At 41.5% G+C, this 26,434-nt stretch overlaps 1 protein-coding gene across 1 annotated transcript; it reads left to right on the top strand.

Moving 5' to 3' along the window:
• Positions 1-471: 471 nt before the first annotated feature.
• LOC118707827 lies at positions 472-14,680 on the top strand. Its single transcript, XM_036418660.2, has 9 exons — positions 472-662; positions 2,483-2,695; positions 3,418-3,624; positions 6,681-6,911; positions 7,765-7,918; positions 10,167-10,276; positions 10,844-10,957; positions 12,226-12,372; positions 13,754-14,680. The coding sequence occupies exons 1-9, from the start codon at positions 579-581 to the stop codon at positions 13,886-13,888; spliced, it is 1,395 nt and encodes a 464-aa protein (XP_036274553.1). The 5' UTR covers positions 472-578; the 3' UTR covers positions 13,889-14,680.
• The last annotated feature ends 11,754 nt before the right edge of the window (positions 14,681-26,434 follow it).

The raw sequence follows: 26,434 nt of genomic DNA, 5'->3' as shown, positions 1-26,434 counted from the left end.
AGTCAGTCACCTTATTCACTAGGCCCCTACAGGGAACTGCAGAGAATCAGGGTCGCGGCGGAGTCTTTGGTTCAGGGTGCTTGGCTCTGACACGAAAACCAGCTGTGGGATTTGGGGGCAGTTACCATCCCTCTGCATGCCTCAGGTTCCTAATCTACAAAATGGGAATAATGGCTGCACCTGCCAGGGTCACTGTGATAATTAAGTTACCTCATGTATGTAAAGCATTTAGCACAGTGCCCGGCACACAGGGAAATAAGGAAATAAGTGTTACAGTTACTATTATTATCTCTGTATGAGTCATCAATGGGCAGAGTTGGGGACCATAGAAAGGATTTTATTGGCCTCTAATTTGGCAATTATTTCTAGGGTTTTTTTTTGTGTTTATTTTTTTAGATCAAGATTATTGTTTAATAGGCAGCTTCCTTATTTCATTTCCTTAACTTCCCGCTCTATATAAGTGCTCCCTCTTTAAGCATCACCATTCTGCTTCTCGCAGAGATCCCAGGGTCTCCCTGTTTGCTGAAGCTCCACTGCTCCCTTTTTCTTTTTGGGGAACTGCCTGCTCCCTTGTGCCAATGGACAACGCAGCATTTGAGATGCATGAAGGCACCATCCCAAATGGTTCCTGTCCAGGGAAGATGAGCGCCATCCCCAGAATGGTGAGTTGGGGGCTTCCATCTTGAGATGAGCTCTCCTCCAAACCTTCATGCGGAGCTCAGGAAAGAGTCTCTTAGGCCAGCTTTCCTCTGTGACCTTCCTCTTCGCGGCAGCATCTCCTGCTCCCAATGTCTCCTGATTGGCCTTCTTCCCCATCAACTCTGAACTCACACCTCCTTTCACTCTTTCATGGCCCAACTCTAGGAATCGTTGCTCTTAGTGCTAATGAGCTATTTATTGTTCCATATCATAGCCTTGTGCAATGTTAAACGGAATATGTTGATACGTGATTATGCTACACAACATATGCCATCTACGAAGGCTTAAGTGCTAAGGACATGTGTGTTAGAGTTATTAGTGATCAGAGGTAGGCCTGCTCAGAGAGAAAGGCCAGGAGCTCAGAAGGCAGTGGAACAAGACACCTTGGCATCGGTGCTCATGAGTATCATTTGAATGGTCAAGGAAACAAAGGCAAATTGGTCCAAAGATTAGGATGTGTTTTCTCTTGGCAGCTTTCAGTGATGTGCATGGACACTCACAGAAGTAATACTATTGTTTTCAGCACATACTTGTGACATGAAACCAGGAAATAGTTATGTAGAAATACATGGAAATACTGTGCTCAGACTTGGTAGATGGGTTAGTAGCTCCTGTAGGTAATACACACAGGAAGGGAGTTCCATGAAGCTGTTTAAACAAAAGAGGGAGAGAAACTGAGACCTGCAGACCAGTTCCTTACAGGAAAGCTACTTACTCCTATGCATGTACCTGTACATGTAAATGTAGATGTATGTTCTGGAATTACAGAGTTCTTGGAAATTACCCTTTATAACCTATTTAATTTTTAGGTGAAGAAACTGGTAAATGGGGCTAATTGACTGAATTGGAATGCTTTTATATACAAATTTAAGTGTCTAGTTGATTTTCCAGTAACATTATGTGTTAGTAAATGTTAGCTAGTAACATCTAGCTCCTCATATGATTATTTTTATTCTTGCTTATTTGGATGTTAGCAAGGTATATGTGTGTGTACTTATACTCATATTTGCACATGTATTATTTTATTGGGTATATTTATCCCACAAATGCATTTTTTAAAGTATATTTTTATTGATTTTAGAGAGGGAGGGAGAGATTGTAACATCAATGATGAGGGAGAATCATTGATTGGCTGCCTCCTGTATGCCTCCCACTGGAGATGGATCCTGCAATCTGGGCATGTGCCCTTGACCAGAATTGAACCCTGGACCCTTTAGTCCACAATCTGACACTCTATTCACTGAGCCAAACAAGTTAGGACACAAAAGCTTTTTTTTTTTTTTTTTTTTTTTTTTTTTTTTTTTAGTAAAAGAGAAAATAAACCAAATTGAGAAAGGAAGCAATGTTTTTTAAAATAATGCTTTATTGTTAAAAGTATTACATATGTTCCCTTTTCTCCCCTCCCCCCCCCCATTAACCTCCTCCTCCAGCCCTCCCCTGCCCGCTTCCCTAGGCCCTCACTGTCCCATAGTCTGTGTCCATGGGCCATGTATATATGCATGCAAGGTCCTTGGTTGATTACCTCCCATGAACCCACCTTCTCCCACCTTTCTTCCGAGATTCTGCACTCTGTTCTATGCTTCTATGTCTCTGGATCCACTCCGTTCACAAGTTTATTTTGTTACTCAGATTCCACATATGAATGAGACCATGTGATACTTGTCTTTCTCTGACTGACTTATTTCACTTAGCATGTTACTCTCCAGATCAGGAGGCAGTATTTTAATGCATCATGTGTAGAAAACGATGACTTTATTTTTCCTAATTTGCTAATCTCTCCTAGGAAAAGAAGAAGCAGTGGTCATTGATGAGTGTTTTCCTGGTGTGTCTCTTGGCCTGCACCGTTACCACAGCAGTGGGAGTCCTGATCCTCTCCTTGGTGTATATCAACAACCCTCAGCCCCATTCGGAACCCAAACCACAGACAACAATTCCGACACTGCAAAAAGCTGTTGACCCCAAATTCCAGTTTCTTAATCATTTACCTAAATCCAAGGTATGAATGACACACATTAGAAAAAGCATCATCTACTCTCAGAGACTATTTCAAAACAAAGTTTCCATTGTGTTTTCACTAAGCTTTGCTCTGTCTCCATGGGGAGGAATGAGGTGCATTCTATTTGGATGAAGGGAGGGGTGATATAGGGAAGAGGGAAAGTTGAGTTGATACTGGTTCCAGGCAGAACTTTTCTTTAATGGATAGATAGTTCTCTGTCTGGCTGTAGGGGAAAATTGCAGATGGACAACTAGAAAGCCCTCTTGGCAAGATAGGTATTCTTTTATTTTATTCTAGAAAGAGAAAGGAAGGGGCAGAGAGAGATAGAAACATCCATGATGAGTGAGAATCATTGATTGGCTGCCTCCTGTATGCCCCCCACTGGGGATCGAACCCCAAACCCTGGCATGTGGTCTGACTGGGAATCAAACTGTGACCTCCTGGTTCACGGGCTGATGCTTAACCACTGAGCAACACTAGCTGGGCAATAGGTGTTCTTTTTATGCCTAGCAGGAATTAGACAGAGAACACAGCCTGCACCATGATGCTCATTCCTGGCATTTTGCAGGCCAATTCTTCCTTTTCACTTTTGGAATTCCATTACTCCCCTCATCACCACAGCCTTTCCTGTTGGCACCCCTCTATCTCTGTAGGCTGTGGTGGCCTCATGTTCCTCGGGCGATGACCTTTGTGCTCCTAAGTGCTTGCTTGTGACTTTTCAGGTGTTTGAGTTCTCTGGTGGTGAAATCCAGTGGGCCCGGTACAGGAACAATATCAAAGATTATCTCAGCATTGAAGAAGAGGCCTTTGGCAGCAGCCTGAACAGCCAGAGATCACAGATGACTCTGGGGACCCTGAGAATAAAAAGGAATGGCCTCCGTGCCCCTCACTGGCACTTTAATGCAAATGAGCACGGCTATCTCGCACAGGTATAATCCGTTTGCCTCATTCTGTACTTCAGCATTTATGCCGGTGTGTTGTATCCTCAGGTTATTATTTTAGTTGTAGCAAAAGCTACTTAAGTGATAGACAACATCCAGGCTTTGGCTAAGTATTCAGTTAGATTAGTTAGTAATGCCTTGAAGGATCAACCTGTTTGTTTTAATTATTATTTTCTTAAAATTGATTTTAGAGAGAGGAAGGAGAGAGAAATAGATAGGAACATTGATGAGAGAGAAACATCAACATTGATTGGCTGCCTCCTGCACTCCCCCTGCTGGGGACTGAACCAGCAACTAAACATTTGCCCTGACTGGGAATGGAACCTGCAATCTCTTGGTGTATGGGTTGACACTCACCAATGAGCAACACCAGCCTGGCTGTTTTAATTATTCTTGGCATTACATTGAATTTCTTTCTTCAGTCTGAAATCATTTTTCAGACACTATTCTTAAAATAAGATCACTGTTCCAACCTTTGAGCCAAAGCTGAAATTGGTGGCTCTGATCTAATGATCTTACTCTAAGGAAAAAAGCAGCCCTGGATGACAAACCAGTTTGCAGATGTTCAGCCTGGAGTCCCTAAGATCAGGCCAATTGTGGTTCAGAACTTTGAGAGTTTTCTGGAAGTCAAGTAAAATAGAAAGAGTTGGAGGTGAAATGAGTGTGTTTATTTGAATTTCAAATATTTCTGTATTTCAGACACTGGGGGCCCAGTAGTGACTAAAAGCCCCCAACCCCCCAGAACTTATAGAATTTGGTCTTACCCTAATAATCTTATTAATAGGTCAGCCAATTTTATGTGACATATTTCTGTTGTTGTTAATAAAACTTCAGTTTTATTTTTGACAGTTCATTCAATTTTATAGTTTACAACAGGAAGAGAGATTAAAGTTTCATGTACCTAAGACTGAATCCTTTTTATTTCTCATAAAAGAATAGAGGCTCAGAAAGATAAAGATAAACTGTAGTTGTAATTGTTGGCTAGACTGGGACAAAGTTCATATTTTTTTGACTCCTTGTTTTTTCCACATGTATAAAATATGTAAAAGAGGATATTCTTCAAAGGATTTTTTTGGCTGAGTATTGGCAGAGTGGAAGGCAGAAAGAAAGGCAGTTAAGTGAGCCTTCCTGGATGCGGGGAGGGGGGGGAGAGGAGAGAGGGGCCCTAAAAAAACAAAGTCCAAGCCAGAGGAATTAGTCTGGAGAATGTACCACAGATCAAAGGCTTGAGATTCAGCTCAGCAGAGTTTATGATCTGAGCTTCTAAATGGGGGCTAGAAGGTGATCAAAAGGTACAGACTCCCAGTTATAAAGTAAATCAGGGGGATGTAATATACATATGGCAATTATAGTTAATAGTACTTACTATATTGTTTATTTGAAAGTTACTAAGAAAGTAGATCTTAAAAGTTCTCAAAATTGTAAGTTCTCAAGGTTATAAAAAATTATAACTTTGTGTGGTGATGGATGTTAACCAGACTTATTATGGTGATCATTTCACAGTATATACAATTATTGACTCCTTATGTTACACTCCTGAAACTAATATAATGTTATATGTCAATCTTAATGAAAACATATGAAATAACTCAACTAGAAAAAATAACGTGGGCCAGAATATTTTCTAGATCCCAGGAAATCTAGGGTCACTCACACTCATGATCAGGGTGAGGAACCAAGCAATAGGCATGAGGGAAATCCCTCCTCCACACACTCACCCAGGGAACTTGCTTTTGCTTCGGAGTAGCTTCATGAGAGCTTTGGGATGAGTGTTCCTGAGAGAAGTGGGGCAGTGGGGTGACTAGTGGACCTGCTGTGGGTGTCCCATTGGCCACCGTGCTGTCGCGGCTCTGTCTGGAGTAGTTGATGCCCCAATAGGAACAGATGCATACTGTTGCTGTTGGCTGCGTGTGGACTTGGAGAGAGCTCTTTAGTGGTTCACTTCCCCCTGCATCTTTAATACCCATAGTCTTCATGTCTGAACAGAGAGAACAAAGACTTCCTTTTCATCCACCCTGGGGATGCTCTGCTATGTCACCAAGAGTCTCCCTAAAAACAGAAACAGTGGTACCTCCTCTGCCTAGTTCACAGGATAATACTAAGGAACAGAGGAGAGAACGAGAGAAAGGACACACTTCTGTATGAGCAGAATCAAAGTATGGTGTGGATGAAAAATATAGGCTTCCCCACCCTCCCGCCCCCCCAGGCCCTGGCAACAGCTTTCTAGATAATTCGATTGAATAATTTAAACTGGGTAATTTGACTAGATAGTTAAGTTTTAGAGATCTGTTATGTAACATTGTATCTATAATTAATAATACTGTATTGGTCACTTAAACATTTGTTAAAAGGGTAGATCTTATTTTAGGTGTTCTTACCATAATTTGAAAAAAATCTGTAGACTTTAGAGCTGGATTGCTTTGCCATCGGCCAGCTGAGTAACCTTGGGAAAACTGTATATTCTCTCTGGGTTAACTTTCTCATTTGTAAAGTGATGGTAATAATAGAAATTGCTTCACAGGGTTGATGGAAGGAACTTGAGTTAAATCAGGTAAAGTACTAAGAAGATTATCTGAAGTGAACACAGTAAAAGCACTAAGTGCTAGTATTGTTAATATTACTATTATTAAAATTGTATGCAGAATTTTTCTTAACTGGAAAATACACGCACAAGTGTATTCATCTACACAAAGATGCGTGTCTGTATAATTGCATATGAACACACATGTGCCTGTGGTCTTTTTAAACTCTAAAGCATGTATTCTCAATGGGGACAATATTGCCTCCAAGGGGGCATACACTGGTTTTGGGGGGGCAAAAATACTGACTCTTTTTATGTATTAAACTATAATATATGTATAGCACTTAAGCAGTATGTGTATGTATTAATAATGTACAGATCTATAGTATATCTGTTGTATTAAAATGTGATGAGGTGGTGATTAGAAAAAGTCTTAGAATGTTACCTTAGGAAGGAGATAATGGAGGAAGGTGGAGAATTGCTCTAAGGTGGTGTTGGATGTGCTTCTCTGTGTGTGTTCCAGGGGACGGCGTGGATCGGGGTGGTTGACGATGGTCATGTCGTTACCACGTACAATGTTACAGCTGGCCAAGTGATCTTCTTTCCTAAAAACACGCTTCACTGGATAAAGAACGTGGGCAACGAAGACTGCTATTTCCTGCTCTTCTTTTCCACACACGATGAACTTCAGACGCTGGATGTTGATGATGTCTTTTTTTCTACACCCGAGGACATTGCTTCCAGGTCACTTAAGGTCTGTACTGAAAACAGCATCCCATGATGTGCTTAGGCATCACACAGGCACAAAGAGAGCATGTGTATTTGTGTGCCTAGGGCAGCCATCAACAGTGTAACAGGTGGCTAATGAACTCAAAAACACACCTGTGTTCCCACTAAGGATATAAAACTTGTTGAAATACAGTGTCTATACTTTCCTTTGTGAAGGACTTCCATAGAAAACTATGATAAATTTGGTAGAAAGGTTATGATTATAGTTAATAAAAATTGTTATAATCTTCATCTCTGAAACACCATAAGCTAATACAGGGAGAAGTTTTTTACAGATGATGTTGTGTTTATTTATCTAATGAGGAGGATTCCACCATTTTCCTGAAAAACAGCTGGTTTAGGTCTCTTCAAATATTTATGTTATCATTGGAGGGATTACTCATAACACTGGATGCAGAGGGTCAGATGTGGAGGCTGACATTGCAAATGAGTGATCAGGAGAATTGGTGATGGCCCATGACTGGCAATTGAAAGGGGTTCAATGGAAAATTTAGAAATCTATCAAGTAAAGTACTGAGATCTATTTTGCAGCAGGTCCTGGTATCATATTATAGGAAGAAAAAATGAGTTATTAGGGAGAAGCCATAGGAGTTTTTATTGATTATAAAATACCAACACATTTAAAATCAACATACATTGAAAACTTGGAGGATTTTTATAAACATCACAAATCAGACTAACTGAGGTCAGTTCTTTTAACGGGGCCACTGGAAATCACAGAGTGCCAATACCACCCTGTCCTCAGATCCCTACCCTTCTATTGCTACAATTTGTAGGATGTTTCACAGATATCTTATGTGGTTTCTTATGTGTTTCAGCCTGAAGGCGGAATCAGTTTTATTAGGTCATTCCAGAAGCAAAAAGAGGACCAGGCCGTCAACCTCCCTCCCAACCTGGCAGACCTGGTTATGAATGCCAATTATGCACAGTCTCCAGACAGCCTCGTGTGGAGATACTTTTATGACCTTAAAGGTATAGTATGTTATTTTATGAAGCCTATTTGTTTAAATACTAGAGGCTCAGTGCATGACATTGTATGAGGGTAGAGTCTCTAGGCTAGCCTGTGATCAGGGCCATCTTCTGCCTGCTCACCAGTTCTTAGTCCTGCCCTGCTGCTGCCAGCCAACTGGTTCCCCTCGCTGGCCCCCAGTCCCGTTCCACCACTACCAGCCACCCTGGTTCCCTGTTCACCATCCAGTGATCGGAGCCTGTTGGCTGAGAGGAGGGAAAGGAAGGGAGCAACAGAGAGATGGTCAGTGCACCGCCTAGAAACTGGTTGAGTGGTCGTTCCGGTTGTTATGCCTTTATGGTCCCTGGGCTTTTTTAAATTTTATTTTATTATTATTTAATATATTTTATTGATTATTTTTACAGAGAGGAAGGGAGAGGGATAGAAAGTTAGAATCATAGATGAGGGAGAAACACTGATCAGCCGCCTCCTACACACTCTCCACTGGGGATGTGCCCGCAACCAAGGTACATGTCCTTGACTGGAATCGAACTTGGGATCCTTTAGTCTGCAGGCTGACACTCTATCCACTGAGCCAAGCCAGTTTCGGCTCCTTGGGCTTTTATTATATAGGATTTATACAGGTGATGATATAGGTGTGTTTGACTGAGATTTTTTTTTTTTTTTTTTTTTTTTTTTTTTTTTTTTTTACAATGGGCCACAGTCAAGAGAAGTTTGAAAAAAATTTTTTTTTTTTTCCCAACAGAGTAGGAAATGTGAGAAAAGGCCTGGAAGCAAAATAGAACATGGCAAAAGATTTCAAAGTGTGAGGCTATGGGCTGGGGCTGTGGGAGGGGACTATAGGAGAAGAAGCTGATGAGGGAAGAGGGGCCCAATTATGTAGGCTATTATGCAAATGAGTTTATATTTTATCTTGATAGAAAAGAAGAGCAATTAGGGTTTTTTAAGTAGAAAAGTGACACAATAATGTTCATTTATTTATTTATTTACTAGAAGTCCGATGCACAAAATTTGTGCAAGGGCTTGGCCCTGGCTCCACCTGCCACTGCCATGGCCAGGGGCCTCTGCCAACTCTGCCTCAGCCCCTGATGGCTGTGGCTTTGTCCAGAAGGAAGGACATCCAGAAGATGTCCAGTCTAATTAGCATATTATGCTTTTATTATTATAGATTTGTTTATTTATTTGAGATATAACTGACATACATTATATGAGTTTCATGTCCAGAACACAATGGTTTGATATTTGTATATATTGAGAAATGTTCACAATAAGTCAGTTAATATCATCACCATCATACAGAACTCTTTTTCTTGTGGTGAGAACTTTTAAGCAACTTTCAAATATGCAATACAGTATTAGTAACTGTAGTTGCCATATTGCACATCACATCCCTATGATTTATTTATTTTATAACTGGAAGTCTGCACCTTTGACTTCCTCCACCCATTCAATCTGTTCTCTGTATCTACAAGCCTTTTTTTTAGATTTCACATTTAAATGAGATCATGTGGTATATATCTTTCTCTGTCTGATTTATTTCACTTCACATAATGCCCTTGAGCCCTATCCAGTCACAACTGGCAAGATTTTTTATTTATTTTTTATGGCTGAACAATATTCCATTGTATATCTGTACAATATCTCCTTTATCCATTCATTAGTCGATGGACATTTAGGTGGTTTTCATATCGTGGCTATTGTAAACAATGCTGCAACAAACATGGGGGTGCATCTATCTTTCTGAGTTAGTGTTAGTTTTGTGACTTGAAGTGCTGGCCAATCCTGCTAAATTGTAGAGAATGGATTGGAAGAGGCCACTGAGAGGCAGGGAGATGAGGCAGGAACTCTCAAGACCCTCAGCTAGGGATGATGTTGGCCTGTACTCTGACAGTTGTGAGAGGGAGAGAACTGTTATGAAGCAAAGAGACTTGAAAGAGGTAGGGCTGACAGGACATAGGTGATGGACTTAAAGAACAAGGTTAGCACTTAGGATGACTGTCAAGTTTCCTAGTCAGGTTCCCTGAGTTGAACTGTCTGTCTTAAAGAGGCCACTGTTTGTTAGAAATTTCAGGAGAGCTTGGAAGGTGGGATAGTATCTAAGGGTATCAGGCCAATATTTTGGGCGCACTTAGGATCTGGTGTCAGCAGTTGTCACCACATACGTTTGGTGACAATAGAAGAGCTATGTCCTTTGTAGTATGATTTTGAAGCAATTTATTATATTTTGTTTTTAAACTTCACCTGACTCAGGTTCAAAAGAGTATCGATTTCCAGGAGGAATAATACAGCTGGCACAATATTGGAAAAATGAAAGTGGACTAAGCAATAATGAAAAAATTTTCAGTAAATTCCTGAATCAGGTAATTGAGAAAAAATGTTTTAATCATTATTATGATGGATGAAATAAGACATTTAGGTTGGATTCAGCATTCTTTTGGACAAAAAGAAAAAGAAAGATGTAGTCAAACACTGGTTGATTTGATCAATGTACACTGTTAATTGAGGCCTCAATGTGGATTTGGGAACTTAATTTTTTGGCATTGATAGTTGCATTAACGAAAAGACTGGATTCCAGTGAAATGTTGCTTTTCAGTTGTTTTAAATGCTGTATTGCATAATGACCAATAGCACAGTGATGGTTTTAAATTTCCTGATTCAAATCTCAGATCTGTCACGGTGTGATCCTCGGTAAACTACTCAACCAATCTAGATTTTAATGTCATCACTCATAAAACTGGGAGACTAATACTACCAACCTTACAAAACTGTTATAAGGAACAAGTAATGTAAAGGACATAAAAAAATTGCATGTCTTAGTGAGGGCTTCACAAATATTAATTATAAGTACATTAATTGTTAAGACGCTGCGTAGAATGTTGGCTAAATAACTGGATTTCATTTTTCTTCTTCTTTTTTTTCCTCTTTAGCATCAAAATGCCCTCAGTTTGTGTACACTCAGGATTTACAACAATGGACTGAGACAGCCTCATTTCCATTTTAATGCAAATGAAATGGGATATGTAATAAGTGGTTGTGCAAAGGTAATTTTTCTGTGAACAGATTTTTTTTGTTTTTGTTTAAACTTTCCTTTTAATGCAGAAAAAAGGAGGAATTTCTTTTGGTTCAGTTGTGGTAACATCAAAGGACTGGGTGGTAAGGCCTTTCTGGGCAGTTTTTAGAGGATACCGTGCAAGCTCCGAGGAACAGCATCCAAGTCCTAGCATGCTAAGAGGCTGCGAACATTTCAGAAGTGACACAGAGTTATCCCTTGTGGTGCAGGGTCTGGAACACCTGCTTATGTTTTCAGAGTTTTGCATTCTCAGGCAATGCAAGGGTTAATGTGCTGCCCTTTGGAGAATGTGATGTGACTCTTTGCTTCTCAGCATAATGTGAGTCCGGAGGCTGGGGAGTGCGACATGATGGTAGAGTGGCCACTGGTCCCAGTTTTCCCAGGATCCTCCTGGTGTCTACTTGTCTTGGTGAAACTATGAACAGCACCCCCTTTCACTCTTCAGAGAGTCTTGATTTGGATGATCAATTATATGGTTACCATAATCAAAGCCAAAACGAGCAGCCTGTTACCACAGGGATTTGGTTCTGGACTTTCATAGGGCTTCTCGGGGAAACCTACATGGTGTACACAGGTAAAATGGCCCTTTCTAGCCTGTGCCTGTCTCAGTCTTGACAGAAAGACTCCAACCAGACCACACTTCACCTATGATGTCATTCATAGCAGAAGTTTTGTTGTATGATTTTGGAGGTGAAGGCTTTAATAAATTGGAAACAGGCACTGTAAACATTCACAAATTATATTTCAAGAACAGATTTTATTTTTGGTGTGCTTGTGTGTGTGAATCTGTGTGCACAGTTAATCTCTAATTCTTTTAGGGAAGACTGTTAAGATATTGCTCTCCTAAAAGCGGCATTTTCCCAAACAAGGAGAGAGGAAGGCAGGGGAGTAAACACTCAAATTTAAATCCTTTGCCTAATTAGGTAATTACCTAAGGGTAATTTATAACCCTTAATTAGAACGTAGTGATTGAGGCTCTTTTTTGCATGTTGTTCTGCAGTATTGAACTTGCTAATGGCATTTTGAGAAACATTTTCTCAAATAGAGTATCTTTTGATTTTTGTGGGACTACCTCTTGAGAATAGGAGATTTCATGTGAAGGAATTTGTCACTTAGTCTTTCTAGTAAGTCTTTTTAAAATCACAGGTTTTTATTCATCTGATCTTCACTATTAATGCTTATCCTTAATGAATATTTGATTTTATTTGCTTCACTTCATGATATTGTTTTCTTCCTTAGGTGGGCATTATTAATACTAAGGGTACCACGGAGTTTGATATTCACGTTGGCGATGTGATATTTTTCCCCATTGGAACCCAGCATTACATCAAGAGTGCCTGTGACGAGGATTTGCTTTTCATTCTTGCCTTCAGCACCAGAGACCAGGTGAGAATAAACTCACCCAAGAGAGATGACTAAGTGCCGGGGATGCGCAGAACACTCTGCTAAGCAATATATCTGGACAATAGGGTGCTGGGGGGTCTTTCCCAGCATCTAGAAGGATTTAGGAATCTGGAGAAGGTGCTGCGTATAAATTATTAAAGAGACTAGAGATATAAATTTGTAATCCATGGGGGAGTCAGAGGAAGTTTAGCTGTAGTAGCTAAATTCTTTTTGTCTCTGGACACAGGGCTCTTTTTATTCCCACATTTTTCCCTTTAGCAAAGCAGATATACATATCAATGGTAAATTTGGTATACAGTAGTCATTGTCAGGTTGGAGGAAATGGCTTCGGCTGTTCAGCTGTTTGGCCAGCAGGAGGCAATAACAGGTAGATTGAAATGCCCTCAGCTGTCAGGTAACAGACAATCTTCAGGTTTAGGGAAATGCTTTTGGCCATTATAGCAGGCAATAACATGTATTCAGCCCTGCTGAATATAGAAGCCCATCAACCTTTTGAGGATTTCTTGCACTTATTATGACATGCTGGAATTAGCCTCCAGGAATAGGGGGCCCTCAGTCAATGTGTTGAATGAACGCAGAAATAAGTAAATTGGCAGAACCAATGTGAAAAGAGGAGCATCAAGTAATCTTCTTATTTAGTTATAAAGGGATTCAATATATCCCCTTCCCTCTTAATTCTCCAAGTTCTGAACCAAGAAAAAAAGACCAAAGAGTCATATATAGAGTTCCATGATGTAATTTTTATTTCTAATAAAGCAGACATTAGAGAATGTGACTAATATCTTGGGAAGGTGGGTTTCTAATATTGATCTCCAGAACTGGGTTGGCTTCTCCAAGTTGAGGCAGGCCCTGTACGCCTGATGGCATAAAGGAAAAAGGACATGCTCTTTGAAGCTTGGCAGCCCAAACATAAAGGGGTAAGCTAAACTGAGCATGCCCAATTAATTCGTCCAGTCTCTGGCTGTGGAGCAGGAGGACCACTTACTTGGTGGACAGATTCACCTCCCTCCTGTGCCTCAGGGCATGGTGCTCTGAGAAGCTCTGTCACTAATCCCTTCGGACAGGAGGACAGATAGTCCTATTCCCTCGCTGAAGGGAACTCTCTCCGGAGGACGGAGGCCCCTCTAGAGAAAGCTTCAGTTGCCCCAGTAGCCACCAGTCAGACGTTCCTGGTTCTCAGAGTTGAGAGGTGAGCTCCCCGTGGCAAGGGAAGACCAGGCAGACAAGGTGCACATTGACAGGAATTTCTGGCTGTGGAGTCACAGCCTGGTACCCGCTGTCCTGTAAGTGTCCAGAGGCTGTGAGGTATCTGTGGGAACCCGAGTAGTACCGTGCTGATGCTTCCTTTGTTTTCCATTATCAGCTACAAACCCTTGACATGGACGACTACTTCCAGGCCACGGCAGACCACATCCTGGCCCAGCTTTTCTTCAAGAAACAAAGTGAGTTTAAGAAGATCCCCAGATTCAACGAGGACCAGGCAATCAACCTGCCTTAGGCCTGCTGATGAGTTCATGTCTGTTCTTCATTTGTTACCATTATTTTTAAAGAAGGTCTTGCCTAACGAACCTGGAGCTCTTCACAGAGGGGGAGGGAGAAGCGGGTGCAAAGCAGCCCTGTGGGCTCACTTAGCTGACGGTGATTACAGGCAGTTCATGCATAGTCTGTACAGATTAATAGGTCCATAAAGGACACCCCAATAGACTAAATTATATTTTTGTATGGATTTTAGTATATGTGTATATATTTGTTTCTTTTCTTTTTTTTTTACTTCAAATTTTTTACTCCAAATGAAAAGCCATTCTTTAAATTCACATCAGTAAATCTTGGTACCATGAATTTATTTTTAAAAAATTTTTATTCATCACTCATGGACAAGGACAACAGTGTGATGAAGGGGGCGGGGGAGGGAGAGTTGGGAGTAGAAGGTGGTGGAGGTGAAAGAGGGCATAGAGCGGATAAATGATGATGGAGAAAAACAAAAAAACTTTTCTGTAAAAAATACCTTTCTCTTCTCACCCGAAAAAGAGACTTGACCACCACCCAGGAGGAGGAACATGCTTGGGAAGGTGCAGGGAAAAGCACAAGGCAATGTGTGTATGGAAGGAGGATGTAAGATAGAGGGAAATAGTCATAATAGGTAAACGGGTAGACAGATTTTTATGTACAAACTAGAGGCCCGGTGCATGAAATTCATGCAAGAGTAGGCCTTCCTTCTCCTGGCTGCTGGCACTGGCTTCCCTCTGGCAACTGGGACCCGGGTTTCCCTCTGGCTCCAAGACCTGGGCTTCCCTTGCAGCCCCAGCTTCATCCAGAAGGATGCCTGGAAGGATGTCTGGTCTAATCAGCATATTATGCTTTTATTATTATAGATTTTGTTTTGAGAATTCCTTTATATATTATAAACCATTTTATATTCTATTTTCTTGTATCAGGAAGCATTGTATCAGGTTACTGTGTGATCATTTAATAAAGATTTTATGTATCTTTATGTATATATTTTTTGAAATTGTAATTTTAAATGAAATCTGTTCTTACAGTTTTATGCATGTGAAGCATTATTGGATTTCTTCTATGCACCCTTGAAATATGATTAGGAATCCAATTCGCTGTGCACTTTTAAAAAAATCTTAAAAATAAAAATCGAATGAAAACAATTTAATTGGAATATTGTTGGTATTTTATGGGAAGATATATTCTTAACTTTCACATGGTTGTTCTAATTTCAGTCCTTTTTCTCATTTTGGAATGCCGATTTCTGTTTTTGATACTATTTTTTTTCCCTTTAGGGTAACCCATTAATACTCACGTGTTTTTAGGCTTTTTGGTATATCTACTTCATTTATTACCAAATCAATAGATTGAAGAGTGAATTGCCAATCAGACTGATGATTTATTGCTTCTCATTCAGGCAAAACCCAGACATTTGACTAAAAATCTCTTTTAGAACTGAACCAACTGAACCCACCTTCACAATTTTTAAAAAACTTTTTTATTTATTTTTGGTTAATCCTCACCCAAGGATATTTTTCCATTGATCTTTTAGAGAGAGAGGAAGGGAGGGGGAAGATAGAGAGAAACATTGATGTGAGAGAAACACATTGATTGGTTGCCTCCTGAAAGCACCCAACCTCGGCCCAGGCTGGGGAGGAGCCTGCAACCACACTATGTGCCCTTGACCCAAATTGAACTGGACCCTTTGTCCACAGGCCAACACTCTATCCACAAAGTCAAACAGGCTAGGGCCTTCACCATTTTATACACACATTTGGTTCATTTGAAACATTTTATGAATTGAACATAAAATGATTTTTAAAATGTTTAAAGAACTATCATCTTTCAATAATAGCTTTGAATAGTTGAATGGAATAAGTCAGTTGAAACAGAGGAACCCCAGGGTAGGAAAACAATGCCTGAATACTCCTTATTGCTTCCAAGTAGTGGAAGATAGTTATGAAAAGCTTCTTTCTTCACACTCTCTCATACTTTCCTGAGAAGGGTACTTTTTATCATCCAACTGATCTGGAAAAGAAATATAGTTACTGTTACTTTAAAACTTGCTTCCCAATGACCCTAATTTCTCAGTGCTTGAAAATGATTCAGCATTATAATACTACTAGCGTCCTGATGCACAAAATTCTTACAAGGGGCTTGGCCCTCGCAGCCCTGGCTTCATCCGAAAGGTGATTTGGATGGTTGTCTGGATGGTTGTTCTGCTGTTTGGATTAATTAGCATATTAGCTCTTTATTATATAGGATTGCTTTAAAAAAATAAAGAAAGGGGGGGAGCTACACAAATTTGTGCTTTTGAATTATACATAAATTGTACACAGAAACATTGATCAGTTGCCTCCCTTACATGCCCCAACCAGGGGGGAACCTGCAACCTGTGTCCTGACTGAGAATGGAACCTGTGTCTTTTTGGTGTGTGGGACGACACTCCAACCAACAGCCACACTGGTTTTTTAAGTGTACAGTTCAGTGGCATTAGCTACATTCATATTGTGTAGTCATTGCCATCATCCATCTCTAGAACTTTTTCATCATCCCAAACTAAGACTCTGTACCCATTGATCACTCACTAACTGCCCATTCCGCTCTGCCCCCAGCTCCTGGTAACCTCTAGTCTACTTTCTGCCTCTATAAATTTGTTTGTTCTAGGTACCTCATATAAGTGAAATCATATTTAATAAAAGGGCAATATGCAGATTGACCATCACGCCAACACACATGATGGCTGCCCCCATGTGGTCAAAGATCCTGCCCCTATGTGGACACAAGACGGCCAGCAGGGGAGGGCAGTTGTGGGCGATAAGCTAAGCAGGGGAGGGTAGTTGGGAGGCACCAGGCCTGCAAGGGAGGGCAGTTAGGGATGACCAGGCTGGCAGAGAAGGGAAGTTGGGGGCAAACAGGCTGGCAGGGGAGCAGCTAGACATCAATCAGGCTGGCATGGGAGTGGTTAGGGGGTGATCAGGCTGGCAGGCAGAAGCAGTTAGGGGCAATCAGGAAGGCAGGCAGGTGAGCAGTTGGGTGCCAGGAGTCCTGAATTGTGAGAGGGATGTCCAACTGCCGGTTTAGGCCCTATCTCACTGGTTCCAGATTGGAGAGAGTGTAGGCTGGGCTGAGGGACACCGCGCCCCCTCCCTCCCATGCACGAATTTCATGAACTGGGCCTCTAGTCCTATATACTAAAAGCCTAATATGCTAAGTGTCCAGTCATCTAGTCGGCCAATCAACCATTCAAAGTTTAATATGCTAATAATATACTAAGGCCACTCAACTGCTCTCTATGATGTGTACTGACTACCAGGAGCAGATACACATACTTTGATGGTAGGTTAGCTTGCTACTAGGGACCAGTGGATTGGGACTGAACAAGACTGGACACTCCTTGGAGCCCTCCTGCAACCCTCCCAGGCCCCAGTCATACACCAGTGGGGTCCCACTGCCTGGCCTGAATGCTCTTACAATCCTGGACCCCTCAGGGGATGTCAGAGAGTCAGTTTCAGCCCAATGGTGGAATGATTGGTTGCTGAGACTCACCAGGGGACAGATGCTCAACACAGAAGCTGCCCCCACGCTGGTCATTGCACTCCCACAGGGGGAATGCCACTCTCCTGCCTGCACAGTAGTGTTAAGGATGTCCAACTAAGCCGTCAGTTGGACATCCCCCAATGGCTCCCGGACTGAGAGGTGCATGCCAGGCTGAGAGACTCCCCCTTCTCCCCCCCAGTGCATGGATTTGATGCACCAGGCCTCTAGTTATATAATATTACCCATTGTGTTTATGGGTTTATTGCTCATTAAAAAAAACAAAAACACTAAGCCTTTACTATGTGCTTAGTATTGTGCTAGGACGTGGTCAGCAAGCTGTGGCTCTGTTGACTAGTGAGTTTGCCGACCACTGACCTAGACTCTCAATTCCAATAATTACAGGCTGTTGTTGTTCCTTTATGATTAAGCCCAGTGGTCGGCAAACTCATTAGTCAACAGAGCAGTAAACGATGGCTGGAGAGCTGCGTGTGGCTTGTGAGCCACAGTTTGCCAACCACTGTGCTAGGATATACAAAAAAGCATAAGCTGTGTCCTCAGAGAAGTTTTAATGTAAATGATTCTTATTCAGTTCTGAATTTCTCTTCCCTCCCCACCCCTTTCCAGGATGAATTCAGCCCTTACTGTTAGTATTCAAAAGAATGTTGTTGTTTATTTCATTTAGATTATGTTAGGGAGTCATAGTAACAAATAACAACAACAGAAAAAATGTAAAGAGGTCAGTCTACATTATTTTCTCATATTTCCTGAGAAGGCAACACACAAGCCTTTTGGTGATTTTCATCCAGTGTCTTAACAGTCCTTGGTCCTCAAATGTTCCATAACTCTAGTAAAATTTCTTTTTACCTACTTTTGTCTGGGGTGGGACTTCATTCTAGCCTCTGAAGTTTAAACATCCAGATAAGAGTCTTTGAATTCTGGTGTTTGTTTTTCTTAAATATTAACAAGAAACCCCAAATGGCCTCAACAGGTGTCCTTCACATCTCTTATCTCGGCCCATTGATTCAAAACTTAATTTTCCTGGCAACGGATGCATCACTTTACTATTTTATTCACATTCTTCCTTGTTGAAAGGAAGTATGCTTCATTGTGCAGGTTCAGTGGGACCTGACTAATTCGTATTACCTCCCCTGCTACTCTCCTGGTCAGAGCCACATTTTTCTCCTGTCTTGCTTCAGGAGCTGATAAACTTTGCCTTCTTTCTGCCTTGGCAGCCCACTTTCAGGCTATTCTTAAAGAAGCCAGAGGGATGCTTTTTATAAATCATATCAGATGATTGGAATCAGTATAAATAATTCTTCAAAACACTCCAGTGGCTCCTCCCATTTTGCTCAGAGAAGTAATAAGATCTGCTCTATCAATCTCCCCCAATAACTCACCCCCTCTTGCCACACCCAAGCCTCACCCTCCCAAGTCTCCCCTATGCCCATGCACAACCTTCCTCTTTCATGGTCACCCTCTCCATGCTTCAGTGCCATAACATCTCTTGGCCTCATCTTTAATATCTTGCCTCTAGACACTCCACTGCCGCCACGCAAGCCTCCGCCTGAGCCTGGGACTCCTTTGGCATGCTTCTGCATCAGGACATCTGACGGGTGGTTCTTCCGCCTGGACCACTTCAACCAGATTTCTGACTCCCTCCCACCTTTGCTCAAAAGTCATTTTCTCAATAATCACCTGTCACACACATGTCCCTCCCACCCACATGTACCTCCACCCCGCAGGTCCCTCCTCACCCATTCTTGCATGAGGATATGCGTAGGAATATTTCTAGATACCCACTGGCTGGGGGAACTGCTTGGAACCTGTGTGAGACTTACTGCAGGGAGTGTTCTCGCTGCTGGAATCGCTGTTGCTCTGGCGTTTGCCCTGGCTGGAGGCAGAGAAGCTGCGGGGAGGCCGCAGGGCCCAGAGGAGTTTCTTTAAAGGACCCTGCTGCCAGCAGGATCTGGTCAGAGCCCTGGCAACCTTCTTAGAAAGTTCGGGGAAGCAGAAACCCCTGAGCCGGAGGAGGCTGTGGAGCTGGTGGGGCCTAAAGAACTTGTTCCTACACTTGGTTCTGCACCCGGGCTGTATCTGCAGCACTGAACCTGTCCCTCTGGGGGTGATGGGTCCACACCCGGAATCACGGGAATGTCTGAGAAAGCGAGGCATCCCAGTAGCTTCAGAGAGGCCCCAAGAATATGGCCCACAGGGATTTCGAGCCCTGGTGAACTGCAGGACAGGTAGTAGCTGCCAACACAGGCGTTAAAACAAATGATGCTGTGCTGATAACCTCATCTCTGTGTGTGTGTTTTTTAAAGTTAGGTTCAAGGTAACACATGTGTTTTGCCAGCTATTGCCCAACCACCATCCACCATCCACCATCAGTAGATAATTTACAGTCTCATCAGCGGTGGGCTAATTTGTTACTCCCAACCCTTGATAACTCTGCATTTCCATTAAAAATATCTTCACCAATCTCACAGGCAAGAAATTATATATTATTACTGTTTCAGTGTAGGCAGCTTTGATTGCTATTGAGGATGAACATCTTTTTACCTCTTGATGGATAATTTGTGGGTTTTGCTTTCAGGAATTATCCTTTGTTTATTTTTTTTAATTGTCAAATTATGAAAGAGCTTTAGCAGTTACCACAGCTTTACACATTGCACCCATGTTAGAGAGTGGGAATTTTTGATACAGAAAAGGGGAGGGGCATTGGCAGGGAGAGCAGGGAGAGCCAGAGAGGCCGTGGACATGCCCCAGATAGAGTTGTCAATGCTGACGCAGGCCAGGCCTTGAGATACGGTCTCATGGCCCTTCCCAGCACATAGGCCTTCTTTCACAGATTACTGTCAGCTTTCTGAATAACAGGATGACCCTGTGAATAACAATGGCATGACTTTGACATTGCTTGGGAAAAACTGTTTTGTCTTGTGTTGCTTGTTCTGCAAAAACAGGATGTGGTTAATGCGCTTAAAAGTGGTCACCCAAAAAGGGTTGCTGCTGCTATTCGGACTCCCTGCATGAAGAATGGCAGAGCAGTCGCCCGGTTGACTGGCCAGCTAATAAAGGCTCCCTAAATTTTAATTTGGTCTGGGCTCCAGTGGTTGTTCACTCAAGTTTGCTCCACAACAACCCGGTTTACTTTTTATTTTTATTTTTTCTGGTCATGTGAAATTTTAAAATGGTTAGATAATCAACAATGTTGACCTTTTCTTTTATGAGGTCTAGTTTTGCTTCTGTGGAGAGTGGCTACAGTGTTTGGACAGGTTCAAGCCTTGGACTAATGAGAGGGCACAGTCCTCTCGTGGCAAAGCCATGTGCAAGTCCCACCTTGGAGGGCAAAGTCGTGTGTGTCGTGCCCCCCCCCCTCCCCCGGCACACTATAGCCAAAGGCTATAGTTGTAAGCTTCATCTTACTTATGGTCCAAACCTGTGGTCCTATTTGGCTGAGTGATATGGGTTGCAGGAAGTGCAGCAGGTAAACAAAGCTTGATCAGGTGCATGTAATTGAGTAGATTCAAAACCCAGGAAAACATTGCAAACATCTTGACCACGCCCCTACTTTGCCTCATAGAATCTGGCTATAAAATAAAAGACTTGGCTTGCAGACTGTGGTGCTGTCTCTCCATCAGCGAGGGCAGCATCCCACCTAACCCAAGCTTTATTCTCTTGTCTGTCTTCTCCATCCTTCACTGCCCCCTCTCAGGTACAACCCTAGCTGTGCCAGCGCAGCACAATTGTCTTTCTCACCACTCCCTACATGAATATTTATATTTCTTCTAAGTGTTCTATGATTTGATCACATTGAAATATTTATGTAATCTGGAATTGTTCAGGTTTAATATGTGCTGTAATTCTCCATCCTTCTCAGTGTGCTCCCCCTCTGTGCAACATGACCCTGCAGATCTGCCCATGAGGAGGTGGAATCTGTTTATCCACCTCATAAGTCTGGATTGGCCTTGTGACTTCTTTGATAGAATGGAGTGGGAGTGACAATGTGCCATTTCCAGGACTAGATCTTAAGAGACCCTTAATACTTGTTCTCTTGGAACCCTATTGGGCTACCATGTGAACAAGCCTGCTGGGTGAGGGGATGCATGTGGCCTGTTGCTCTCCATCACTCTGGCTGAGAGCAAGCCAACTTCCAGAAGTGTGAGTAAGGTTATCTTAAACCAGCTCGTCCCTACCCAAGATACCAGCTGCATGATAGCTGATAGCAGCAGACACATCAATGAGTCCATCCAAGACCAGAAAAAGAGCCGCTATGGTGAATTTAGCCTAAATTGCTGACCCACAGTGATGGGAACTAAATAAATGGTGGTTATTTGTAAGTCTCTAAGGTTTGCAGTTTGTCCTGCTGGGAATCCCATTTTATTTTTCCAAGGGCTGGTGAGTGGTCTAACATCATGACTGAATATTCAGTCCATCTTTCCTCCACTGATTTGAAATGTCACTTGTTCCAAATATATTGTCTTGGTTCTGCCTCTGGCTTCTCTATTATGTCTTGTTTGGTTTGTCCATCCTTTTGTGTAATAGCCTTGTTCAGTGATATGTTTCAATATCTGGGTGGACAGGTCTCACTTCATTACTCTTTTCTCCTATAATTCTCAGCTATTCTCATATTTTTATTCTTCCTGAAGTACTTGGTATTCTTTTCCAATATTTCAAAAAAATATGTTGAGCTTTTGTTTGGGTGGCATTAAACATATAATTTGAAAAGTATTGACATTTAAAAAACATTAAGGTGTCTATCAATAGAAACACAATATTTTGAATCATTTAAGTCATATTTCATATATTTCAGCATTTTATAGTTTCCCTCAGATTTTTTATTGAAATAATTTTTAACATATTTAAATTTTATATTAAAAAGGGATATTTTTATTTTATTTTATAGCTTATTGTTTTTGATATTTAGGAAGACTAATAAATGGACCTCAATTTATTAATTTTGTGACTGACCATTTTCCTGAAATTTGTATTCTAGGAAAATGCTTAAAGTTGTTTTTTTAGCTATGTACATTGTCTTATTGCAAATTATATTTGTAGAGGGCTGCCTGGGAAGGCACATGGGCATTTCTTTTAATTGTTGCCAGCTGAGACCGAGACAATTGGCAGAGCTGAATCTAGGATATACATTTCCCCAAGATGGCAGAAATGTAATCAGCTTGGCCTTCATATCAAGCCCAGGTGTTGGCAGGGGCAGGTCTAGCTATGTAAATCCAGAGAAGCAACAGGAATGCTTGGGCCTACTTAAGAATGCAAATAAGCTCCTTTGATCTTAAATGTTGGTGTTACATCCTGGTATTAGGGGTATAAAATAAATGCGCTGGGAGTCATCATAGTCATTGCAGCCTCTCCATCAGAGAGGAAGGATGGTGTCCCACCCAGCTCCCAGTTTTAAATCTATCTCTGTGTCTTCTCTCTTTACTTCTATTATTTCTCAATCCCTGGCCGCCTCCACTTAAAATGGTTCCTTCATCTCTTTCCCCACTGGATGCGGAAAAGGGAGATCTCCGCCATGTTTGGCCCCTGCTGCATCAGGCCCCCCCAATATTCTTTCCCATATTTTCTCCTTCTATTTTGTTGTTACATCTTATTGTTTTGGCTCACACTTAGAGAATAATGTTAAAGAACAGTGGTGACAGTTGCACCCTTTTCTCAGTCTTGCTGGTACTGTTTTCTTTAAACAAGATAGTAACTCTTTGAGAGTAGGGTCTATGTTTGTCCTTTTATTCTTTCTCTCGTGATACTTAGCATCTCACCTTGCTTATTTTTAACATTAAACAAATATTTAGTAATTCAAGGATCAGACACTTATTGCAGACCTTCCTTGTTTCAGGCATGGTTCTAGGAACTGGGTGTGCATAAGGTTCCTGACTTCGGAGATATTTTTGTCTATTTATATTTGCATGGGCTTTGGAGTTGGATAGAACTAGGGCCTACCCCTGGCTTTGTGTCTTACCAGTTGTGGGTCTTTGGAAATGGACATCACCTTTCTAAATTTCAGTTTTATCCCCTTGAAAATCTGGAAATTAATAATAATTCTCTCATGAGTTTGTTGGGAAGATTGGAAATACATGTGTAAAAGCACAGTGAAAGAGTTCTGAAAGAACCCCCATGGAATTGGAGGGACTGGCACTGTATTTTGATGACATTTGGTGGCCTGGATATTGAGCCCAAATCCAGAAATCTGACACTGAAGCCACCCTGCCTTTGGGCGCCAGGTGGCGCTCGTACACCACCAGAGAAGTCCTGCAAATGCTTCAGTCTGAAGTTTCTGTTCTGCAGAAGGGAATGCTGAGGCCCTACGTGAAATCCTGCAACAGATTCACTTCCGGCAGACTTCTGGGCCACGGCTCCAGTCTCCAAAGGAGGGTTTCTTTAATACACATGCATGCCCAGGTCAGGCTGCAGTGACGGCGAAATCCTCTTCCTGTGAATGCAGTGACACTGTCTTTTCTTGCTTGGTCTTTGTGTCTTTTAAACAGCTTCCTTCCAGGGAAAGAAAAGGCCAAAGGAAAGGAGGGGAAGGAAGATAGAGAGGGTATTATCTGAACTCAGGGGTCACCGCTGACCTGCAGAGAAACAAAGGGTAGAAATATTCTGAGCAAGTCGCTTGCCTTGAGCCAGCCTGGGCTTCTTCCGATATGGAACGAGGGCACTGCCTCAGGGCTTTCAGTCTCTACGGGGGTGGCTTTTTATTGTCAACTCTCCTCGCTTCCCCTGAAAGGTCAATGTTGCCTTGACCTCCCTCCTTCTGGTTTGTTTCCTCTGTTGTTCCTGGGCTCTCCGTTATCAGTCTGCAGGGATGAAGTGGTTCAAAAAAAGGTTCTGCCACTTACCAACTGAGCTAGTATCCTCTTTGAGCCTCAGTTTACTTACTGCCAAATGAGGTTAACAAAACATACTTGGAAGTGTGGCTCTTATAGATTTGAACAAAATAATAAATATTTGGTGAATCATTTTCTTTCTTATATCTCTGAATAAACAACAAATGCAGACTAACAATGACAAAGAATTTGAGTCACACTTCTTCTGAGATTCGTTTCCATTGTCATCACTTCTGAGCCATCACATTTGTTCCTCTTCCATTGGACTCGCTCTCAATGACATGATTATTTTCCCCTTCATTTGTTTATGGAAATATATTTATTAAGCACCTGCTATGCTCCAGGCACTGTCCTAGGTACTGCTGAGAATCTGATAATAAGAAGAACAAAATCTCGGAATGAATATTTAGTGGCAGAAATAAATAATAAGTAAAAGAGCAAATTAATAATAGATAATTATAAATAATTACTATGAAGGAATCAAATAAATGCCATAGTTTAAAAAATAATAATGGCCCTGGCCAGTTTGACTCAGTGGATAGAGTGTTGGCCCACGGTCTGAAGGATCCTGGTTTTGATTCTGGTAAAGGGCACGTATCTCAGTTGCAGGCTCAATCCCCAGCACTGGTTGGGTTGCATGTGGGAGGCAACCAATGTGTCTCTCACACATTGATTTTTTTTTCTCTCTCTCTCTCCCCCCGCTTCCCTTCCACTCTCTTTAGAAATAAATGGAAAAATACCCTCAGAGGAGGATTAACAACAATAAAAATAAAAAATACTGAGGGGAGTGCTATCTAAGGATGGTCAAGAAAGGCCTTCATGGGGAGGTGATATCAAAATCCGGAGGAAATGGAGATGACAGTGACTACCTTCCTGTGGAGAAGGCTAGGAAACAATCCATGAGCACCTACTGAAATAGTTTATTTTAATAATCTTAAGATAATAAACACAGCTATGCTTACAATAAATGTAATGATGCCATCCATTTTACAGCTGATATTAAAATATTTTTGGGGGAGATTGTATCAAATGTATCTTTTTACCCTAGAGCTTTACTTTCAGCCTGATCCATGGTAGGTGCCCAGTAAGTGCTTGTTGAATGAATAAATGGTTCCACTGATCCCCCAGTGTAGACAGTCAGGCATAATTGCCCCATTTTAGGGATATTAAGTAACTTGTCTCTGGCCTTAGGGCTCACAAAGGAGTGGAATTAGAACTAGAGTCCTGATTTTTTTTTTTTTTAAATTACATTTACTTCAATGTTCTTTTCAATATTCCAATTATAGGAATTAAAGTTTCATCCTTACATTTATGGAAGTTGTCTTCAGGGTATTTGGATGTGTAGGTGTGTATAGTCCACATATCTGACAGAAAACCAGTACAATCTTGTAGGGAATAAACTGTATTTCAGTAATACTGGTATTAATCCAAGTGGAATTATCCATACCTCCTACACTCCACCCATAAAATTCCAGGCAGGTTTGCACCTGCCAATTGCTGATTCTTGGGCATGTTTCACAAACCAATGATTGACTCAAAAATGTCAAAGCTTCTGTGAGTTGCTATTAGAGAAAGATTCCAAAGCTTCAGGAAGGATGTGGTGGCAGCATCTTTTATACTGGAGAAAATCAATATTTGAGGGGTGGGAGATAGATTTCTTCACATTCCCATTTATATCTATTCCTCCTTTGGGAGGTGAAGTTCAGAGAGACCTTACATGTATTTCATATGTTGGTGCAGTAAGTTAACTAAACAAATGCTGGCATAGAACGATTCAAAGTTAAGATCTCTGGTCAAACAATGTGGTGATCGCTGGAGGAAAAGGGGGTGGGGACTAGGTGGAGGTAAAAGGGGGGAAATGGGGATGGAAGAGACTTTGCTTGGGGTGATGGGCACATGAGGTAGCATGCAGATGATATTCTATTGAGTTGTATCCAATATCGGGGTGAACCAATATCACCCCAGTACAATAAAATTAAAAAAAATAAATAAAAGTAACAAAAAACTAAACATCTCTCATGGTGATCTGGAATGCTACCCAATGCCTCTGAGTCCTCATTTTAGGTAGAATATTTGCCTTGCAGTATTTCTTTAAATACACATCTATTAATCAATCACTGTGCTAGGTGCTGGGAGAGAAGCAAAGAAGAATACAGTTTTTCTGCCCAAGA

Source organism: Pipistrellus kuhlii, unplaced genomic scaffold (genome assembly GCF_014108245.1).
Source record: "Pipistrellus kuhlii isolate mPipKuh1 unplaced genomic scaffold, mPipKuh1.p scaffold_m20_p_6, whole genome shotgun sequence".
In the NCBI taxonomy this organism is placed as follows: domain Eukaryota; kingdom Metazoa; phylum Chordata; class Mammalia; order Chiroptera; family Vespertilionidae; genus Pipistrellus; species Pipistrellus kuhlii.
This window is presented reverse-complemented; position numbering and strand designations above follow the sequence as displayed.

Bases quoted from the DNA above. Each gene is read 5' to 3' on its own strand.
- LOC118707827 (XM_036418660.2), top strand. From the start codon at position 579: ATGGACAACGCAGCATTTGAGATGCATGAAGGCACCATCCCAAATGGT. The intron at 2,696-3,417 runs GTATGAATGACA...GTGACTTTTCAG, and splicing joins ATCATTTACCTAAATCCAAG to GTGTTTGAGTTCTCTGGTGG. The intron at 3,625-6,680 runs GTATAATCCGTT...TGTGTGTTCCAG, and splicing joins AGCACGGCTATCTCGCACAG to GGGACGGCGTGGATCGGGGT.